The sequence below is a fragment of the Tripterygium wilfordii genome, chromosome 5 (assembly GCF_013401445.1).
Source record: "Tripterygium wilfordii isolate XIE 37 chromosome 5, ASM1340144v1, whole genome shotgun sequence".
Classification (NCBI taxonomy): domain Eukaryota; kingdom Viridiplantae; phylum Streptophyta; class Magnoliopsida; order Celastrales; family Celastraceae; genus Tripterygium; species Tripterygium wilfordii.
Genome location: NC_052236.1, coordinates 2,327,982 through 2,336,172, shown reverse-complemented (window position 1 = coordinate 2,336,172; position 8,191 = coordinate 2,327,982). Strand labels below are relative to the sequence as shown.

Genomic DNA, 8,191 nt, shown 5'->3' with positions numbered 1-8,191 from the left:
AGTTTTTACTAGTGAGAGATTTAAAAATTGGAGGAAGAAGGAGAAGCTTTGGGACATGTTAGAGATATTACTAGCGCTCACAACAAAGCTCGAAGTAAGTGCCATGACCTTTTAAAGCAAGATCAACATATTGAAAATGTGTTTGCCAAGCAATCAAATCAAGCTCGGAGTGATTATAGAGCTCGTTTGAATGCATCGCTTGATTGCATTCGTTTTCTTCTTCGACAAGGACTCCCTTTCCATGGTAATGATGAATCTGAGACTTCAAAAAATTGAGGAAACTTTCTTGAACTTTTAAAATTCTTTGCTGCTCATGATAAAGAAATTACAAAAGGACCTTGTGTTGTTTAACAAATACGCCAGAGAATGCCAAGCTAACATCTCCTGATATTCAAAAGGACCTTGTAAATGCTGCTGCAACTAAGACCATCAATTCCATTATTAGTGATTTGGGAGACGAATGTTTCTCACTTCTTGTTGATGAATCTTGTGATGTTTTGACAAAGGAACAAATGGTTGTTGCATTACATTATGTCAATATTAGTAGATATGTGGAGTGCTTCCTAAGTATTGAACATGTTACTAGCACAACCGCTAGCTCACTTAAGGAGACCATTGATGCATTATTTTGAAAAACAGGATTGAGCATTTTCAAATTGCGTGGGTATGGTTAATGGGTTGAAGACTCTGATTTTGAGAGAGAATGAGTGCGCATACTATATTCATTGTTTTGCACACCAACTGCAGTTGGCTTTGGTAGGTGTGGTAAAAAAACATCATGATGTGTCATGGTTTTTCAACTTGGTTGCTAGTATTTTGAATGTTATTGGAGGCTCTTGTAGACACCATGATTCTCTTCTTGTTATACACGTAAAGAAAGTGTTTGAAGTTTTTAGTGCTGGGAAATTCCAAGTGGGCGAGGCCTAAATCAAGAAACTACGCTTGCACGTGCTTCTAATACACGTTGGGGATCACATTATGAAACTTGGGTGAGGTTGACCAAATTGTTTGGATCTGTAATTTATGTCCTTGAATTGATTCAGGATGAAGGGCAAGGAGAACAAAAGGGTTTCACAAAAGGTCTTTTGTTTAATGTGTCAATTTGACTTTGTATTCAACCTACAATTGCTGAAAGCAATATTGGCAATAACGAATGAGTTGTCACAAGCGTTGCAGAGAAAAGACCAAGACATTGTGAATGCGATGAGGCTAGTTGAATTTTCCAAAAGTAGACTACAATCGATGAGTGATGATGAATGAGATTCTTTCATTGATAAAGTTTCATCATTTTGTGGTTTACATAAAATCAGTGTTCCTATCATGGAAGAGCATTATTTAGTTGGAGGAAGATCAAGATGTGGAGGACAAAAGGTAACAAATTTACATCATTATCGCATTGAATTGTTCTACACTGTGCTAGATAGACAGTTTAGAGAGCTGAATGATTGCTTCACTGAGACAACTACAGAGTTACTTATTTGCATGGCATGTCTCAATCCTAATGATTCATTTTCAGCGTTTGATAAGCATAAGCTCATCCGGCTTGCAGCTTTCTATCCTAATGATTTTACTTTAGTGGAGCTTATAACTTTTGAAGATCAACTTGATACATATATCTTTGATATGCGTCATAGTAAAGAGTTTGAACAGTTGAAAAGACTTTGTGATTTATCTGAGAAAATGGTTCAACACAAAAAGAAGCAATTGTATCTGTTAGTGTATTGACTCTTGAAAATGACATCGATTTTACCAGTTGTCACATCTATCGTATAGAGAGCATTTTTTGGTATAAAGATTGTGAAGAGCCGTTTGCGCAATCTAATGGGAGATCAATTATTAAATGATAGTTTGGTTGTATACATTGAAAAAAAAATGTTCAATGATATTAGTAATGAAGTTATCATACAACGCTTCTAGAAAATGAAAAATCATCGTGAACAATTATAAATGTAACTATTTTTTTGTAAGTTATTTCAATATTATTATCTTTTGGACTTGTCTATTTGGTACAATTTATTTTTGTTAGTGCCCCCTAGTCAAAATCCTGGCTACATCCCTGCGTCTATATATGTGTGTAATCTCTCTTACATATTAATGAAAAATGGTAATTCTAGGTTCAAATATGTACATCATATCAGCAGACTTTCCCAATATGGTGATCAAATTTTAATAAAATTTGAATATTAATTCAAATCTCATTAATTTCACAATCACGCAAAATAAATACCACTAGCATCTCGTTGTGCCGATGGCGCAGCTCAATGCCCTGAAGAATATCACACATTGAGGTTCGTCACTATTACACTTGATTTTCCTTCATAACTATAAATACTTGATTGCAAGTGAACCATACATTTATAGTCAGTCACACACACATAGATATATCTACATATATATGTATATATTATATTATCATTTATAAGTTATTTTCTGAAACTTACGGACAACTTATTTCTATAATCGGTATCCCTCCTTTTTCCACAAGTAATGGCCGTCTCCATAGCTGATTCTACAATTTTTTGCTGTATCGTCCCGTATCCTCACAACTTGGCCCTCGATGATCTTGTGACGAGCCTTTTCATACATGGACAACAGGTTTCCTAACATTTTCAACCTGTCAAATTTAAGAAAAAATTGAGGGATATGATTGCAAATGTCCACAGAAATGATGGCAAAGCAATTATAATTTTCACTTTCTTTATCACGTTTTACCCTCTCAAACTATTTGTAAAATCTCAAGACAAACAATGCCTTGATGAAATCAACTCTAATTCTTAACTCTTACCTCTTCCAATTTCACAAACCCCTCTGAATCATTCCCTAAAACTCCAATTATACTATACGTTGGATGCCTTCAGTCATTAAAGAGTGATTGATATCCTCTCCCCAATTTGATTTGCAGCAAAATACATCAGTAAAAGAAAAACAAAAATAGATATGAAAAAGAACGAAGATCAGATACCGTCAAATTCTTACTTGCTCAGAGCAGGCATCAAAAATATTTCACACCCATTTGACTTGCAACGTTCATGAACCAAAGCCACCTCCGCCAATGTCCCACCAACACCAACAGTTGGACATGATCCAGCCGAGAACTCATGTATGCCACTTGCCTAGCTCGGCAATTGCATGATAGGTCTCACCATGCCATTTCAATTCATGTCATTTCCGTCTCCAAATCTACTGAGTTCAAAGCATCATGTTGATGATAGCAAAAGGAGCCCCATCACTGTCTACAATTGAAGTCCCTTCATATCTGTATCCACCTCTCCTTATCCAGATATGCCACATGTGCTTTTTAACCATCTTGAAATTATCTCTATAGATGTGACCCGTTTTGGCGAGCCCACTATGGGTGCTCTAATCTCCAACAATGATTTTTTCCTGCAACAAAGTACACTATTCAACAATTTTTCCTAAAGCAGCCACACCAAAGGTCAATAAAGGACATCTCTTTGGGATTGATACAACTTCCAAAACTGTTGCTAGTTTCAAGAACAAACCCTTTATGAAGCATTGAAATAACATAGTCAAGATCTAACCTCAATACCATCAGCATTTGTGGGGGAAAAAAAAAACTAACCTCAATGCCGTCAACACTCGTTGTAAAAAAACACAGTTGCAGCACACCATGAAAGTGAAGGTGAAAAAAGAAAGATATTTAAAGAAAACACTAACAACATCATGACCCAATAAGCTGATTAAGTGATTAACCATATTAATTAATCCCCAGAACATAAAAAAAAAATTGATTGCGAAAGAGCAAGAAAGCTGATAGTAACTATCATTAATATATATCACCCGATGAATATAAGATAACTTCATATTAAATTATTTCATTTCCTGCATCTTTTTAAGGTAAAAACTATACATCATAACAACATAAGAAAGAGGTATTGGATTTGGAGCATGTGTGGATCCATCCGAATTCCATAAAAAATGCAATTGGATGTAGAGCTAAGATTTCCATCTCTAATGTAAGAAATGCCATAAAGATCATCACACTCTCATCTGTTAGTTAAAAAGAATAGCATTTTGTTAAACCTGAAACCAAGGTTTTTAAATGGAGACCACATCACACTTGCAACACTAATATGAAGAATGCTCGATTAAGAACTTCCTCCTTAGCAGGAAAAAGAAAATATATCCAGAAACCACTGCCTAACCATAAGTAGACTTAATCCTAATTTTGCTTCTGTTGTTTCAAAGGACCCAGCACCAATAGAGTATGAAGCAACACATATGAATAAGTTCAAATTGCAAACTACAATGCATATGGAAAATAACACAGGGATAAATCACGTACTCATACAGCCAATCCAACCAAATGGAACTTCATTCATATCTTAACTTTTGATGTTCTTCTTATTACATTTAAAAGTATAATAATGACTAAAATATTAAGACAATGGAAAAGGCGAAGGTGAGTTCCTACATAGTATGAAGGCACATCAATCACTGAACATGTTCTCCAACCTCTCCCGCAATTTAATAGCACAAGACATGAAAAAATCTCTCTCGAATCTAAGACCGTTCAAGCCTCACCTAAGAGGAATCAAAAGTAGACAGGAAATGTTTTCTTTCTCTTCGGTAAAAGAGAAAGAAAATAATATAAGAGTCATGACTGATAAGGAGTAGGATTTGAGATGAAAAGAATCACAGTTATTAATCAGGACATATCGGTTCTTAAAAAGGAACAATCAATCTACTTAAATCAACTCTTTGTTAAATACTGTTTTGCAAATCCAAGCATGAACGATTGAAATTAGAAAAGTTTGCGTAAAAAAAAATATTAAATTCAAGAAAAAAATTTCATTATTGCAGATCTATCAAGTGTCAAAAGCCCTTGTAAATCAATTCAAACAAAAAGAATGCATTTTTCCTAATTGAGTGAATCCTAAATCAAGAGTTGCTTGTGTGAGGGGTTACTAAAACAACAACATAGGCAAAAGCAAGCATAGTTTTCACAAAATCAAGTAAAACAAACCATTAGAAGCAGATTTCTTTTTCCAAATCTAAGACGAAACATTAAACACACTCCAAATAAAAATCATGGGAACTGGTGCTAAACATGCAATAGACAACTTAAACACCATGACATACATACCTGAGAGAGAATTGAACCTTGTACCTTGTGCTCTAACCCAAGAAGTTCCCTTCTAGTCTTATGTTATGGGACTGCTTTAACAATAAGTTATGGGCCTGCTTTAATAATAAGAACATATACAGTCTAGAGTTCAAAAACCACTGTCAAAATATGTTCTTCACTAAGAAACCTTGCAAACCAGTTACCGATTGCCATTACGATTACCAATCTTGAAAAATCTTCCAGCAGTTTCTTGTTCCAGAGGGTGTGGTAAAAATAGGAAATTCATGTTTGACCATCAAAATGTTCCTCCATCAATTTGTACTGCCACTTTGATAAGGTTTACTGTAACCCACATATTAGGAGGATCAAGGCAAAGTAATTTCTTCAATTCCATTGAATATGCACTAACCCGTGTCCACTGGTACTGTAGCAAATAGTCCACAGTAGATGTACAAATCCAATTCAGGACACCCATATGCGAGCTTCGATCCAGGATCCTCAAACAGGGAAAGACAATTCAGCAAGGTTGATTTGAGGTTCTTGATCTTCAAAATTAGAAAACCATCATCTTAGCACTTCTTAAACTCATCCTGAAGCCTCACATTTATTTATTCTCCACAAGAAATTTTGGAAACTCTTCTTGAGAATCTAAGTTCAAAGGAGATGTAAAAACCATCAATCATCTCTTTTGGTGTTTTCTTGAACTTTTACTCAACCCACTAACTAGGGAAGTATAGGAAGCATAGTCTGCAACAAGTCCCTTCTCACTTCTTAATTTATCAATATCTTCTGCATTTCCATGCTTGCACTGACCTTCTAGTAGAATGTTGTATGTAATGTCGTCCGGAGCAACTCCCAAATTAAGCATAGCATCTAACAACATCTTAGCATTTTTCAGTTGGCCTTGTTTGCACAAGCCATTCATGAGCACATTATAGGTTATCACACTTGGTACGTGTCCATCACCCTGCATCTCTTTAAGCAACTTGAAACCCATCTTAACATCACCTTTCTTACAAAACCCATCCATGACCATAGTATAGGTAGCATCATCAGGTTTCAACCCTGCTTTCAGCATATCCCTCAAAATTATTTCTGCACTGTCAACACGTCCGTCTCTGCACAACCCAGAAATCAGGGCTGTGAAAGCCACATCATCAAGTTCAATCCCTTCTTTGGCCATTTGCTTCCTAAGTTCGAAAGCTGATTCAACATCTCCTTCCCTGCAACATCCATCAATGAGAGTGGTATATGTGATCTTGTCAGCTTTTATACCTGTTTCACTCATTTCACTAACAAGTTTCCTTGCTTCCTTCAAATCCCCAACTTTGCAAAGGCCATTTATGAGTGTGTTGTACATAATTAAATCAGGTCTCACACCTTTCTTCAACATTAGATGATAAATTTCCATGGCCAAGTCAATTCTCCCATTCTTGCAACGCCCGTCAATCAATGTTGTAGTAGTAACATTATTAGGAAGCAAACCCGTCTGACACATTTCGTCAAACAACTTATTTGCATCATCCAACCTACTCTCCCTGCATAACCCATTAATCAAAACACTGTAGGTAAACACATCAGGGGAGATTCTCTTCTCCTCCATTTCTCCTTTCAACCTAAAACCCTCCTCCAAAATTCCCTGTTTACAATATCCGTTAATCAAAGTATTGAAGCTCACAACAGAGGGATGCAAACCCCGCTTCCCAATTTCATCAAATATCATCTGTGCCTCCATAATTGAACCCTCTTTACAAAGTCTGTGCATCAAAATGTTAAAATTATACACATTTGGTGGATACCCGCAATCTAAAATCTCCAGGTAAAACCGCCAAGCCACCATTGGCAGCCTGATTTTCATCATTTTATCAAGCAAACACCTACAACCCTCATATGGGATTCGACAAATATTCTTCCTTACCAATCTGAAACACTGGATTGCATCAGGTATAAAACCAGAATCCGTATACACCTCCATCAAAACATCAAAAACAGCATTATTGGATTGGTGGGTAACTCTCGTCTCAAGCAGCGAAGCCACAATTGAAGAGGCCGAGTCCTTTCCTTTACGAGAAACAAGGTATGCTAGCATAGACCGGGCTTGAGGAACCATCTTGTGCTCCACGAGGAAATGTATCATTGCACAGTACGATTGGACAGTGTGGCGAAAAGTGGGATGTGAAGAGAGGAAGTCGAAGAAGGCAAGGAGAGAATGCGGCGACAGAGAGTATGGATTGTGATTGATAAGGTTGATAACGTGAATGGCTGTGAGGGAAGGGAGGAGCTTCTTGAGTGAAATGTTTAGTGGCTTTGACTGGGTGTTTGTGATAGCTTGAGAGATTGTTGTGAGAATTGGATCTTCCCGGAAAGGCTGTGATGGCGATGGTGGAGAATACCAGGTCGAGTAGTGGAAGAAACCCAATTGAGAAGAAGAGAGGGAGCGATGGCTTCTCGAGAGTTTGATGAAGGCCATGACCAAAGTAAGGTTTAATTGTGTGGCTTCTCCGTAGTTTAATGGTGGACTCGTTCACTAAACGAGGCTATAGCTGTATGAGGGTGTTCATCGGGCCGGGTCCTGGATTATTGGATCCGCCCAGTACCCTTACCAGGCCCAGCTCAATACCACAAGCCCATGTGAATTTTCTTCAAAAACTAAAAGCTTAAAAACTCTACTGGACTGTGCAGTGCCGCCTGATACATTAAGGCTCAGCCCATTTTAATGCTTAAGGCTATTTGATACATTAAGGCTACATGGCCCACATTTTATTATAATTTCTGGAAGAACTAAAGCAAAATAAAAAATATTTCCTTCAACCCATAAATCATTCCTCTTGTTCGTGTCATGCTATAACTCAAATTAAAATTTTAAAAAAGGGACAAAAAAATACATCTATCATGCCTGCAAAGCGACAAGATCTAGAATCGTTTCGTGTCATGCCTACAAACCCACAAGATCCAGAGTCGTAGATCTGTTTTTGAAGTCTTGAGTAATTTTTTCCTTATCAATTTTTTGAGGAGATGCTTGGCTGCTTGCAGATCAGGACCTCTATGCCTTTTGGTACTTTTTAATCTCGCAAAGCGACACAACCCCTAATATGAGCTGAT

The 8,191-nt window shown here is 36.9% G+C and overlaps 2 protein-coding genes across 3 annotated transcripts; one reads left to right on the top strand and one right to left on the bottom strand.

Annotated features, from left to right (window-relative positions):
* The first annotated feature begins 666 nt into the window (after positions 1-666).
* On the top strand, positions 667-1,725 carry LOC119998524. The gene is made up of 3 exons (XM_038845877.1): positions 667-791; positions 1,044-1,208; positions 1,311-1,725. Exons 1-3 carry the CDS (start codon positions 667-669, stop codon positions 1,723-1,725), a joined length of 705 nt encoding a protein of 234 aa, XP_038701805.1.
* Positions 1,726-2,220: 495 nt separating this feature from the next.
* LOC119998469 (putative pentatricopeptide repeat-containing protein At1g09680) lies at positions 2,221-7,568 on the bottom strand. Of its 2 annotated transcripts, none has more exons than XM_038845810.1 (3): positions 5,108-7,568; positions 2,786-3,384; positions 2,221-2,614 (listed from the first exon to the last, which is right to left on the bottom strand). In XM_038845810.1, the coding sequence occupies exon 1, from the start codon at positions 7,557-7,559 to the stop codon at positions 5,769-5,771; it is 1,791 nt and encodes a 596-aa protein (XP_038701738.1). In that variant the 5' UTR covers positions 7,560-7,568; the 3' UTR covers positions 2,221-2,614; positions 2,786-3,384; positions 5,108-5,768. The 2 variants fall into 2 exon arrangements, with proteins under 2 accessions (XP_038701738.1, XP_038701737.1); XM_038845809.1 differs by having other exon boundaries at positions 2,977-3,384.
* Positions 7,569-8,191: the final 623 nt, after the last annotated feature.

Bases quoted from the DNA above. Each gene is read 5' to 3' on its own strand.
- LOC119998524 (XM_038845877.1), top strand. From the start codon at position 667: ATGGTTAATGGGTTGAAGACTCTGATTTTGAGAGAGAATGAGTGCGCA. The intron at 792-1,043 runs GTTTTTCAACTT...GAATTGATTCAG, and splicing joins AAACATCATGATGTGTCATG to GATGAAGGGCAAGGAGAACA. The intron at 1,209-1,310 runs GCTAGTTGAATT...ACATAAAATCAG, and splicing joins GACATTGTGAATGCGATGAG to TGTTCCTATCATGGAAGAGC.
- LOC119998469 (XM_038845810.1), bottom strand. From the start codon at position 7,559: ATGGCCTTCATCAAACTCTCGAGAAGCCATCGCTCCCTCTCTTCTTCT.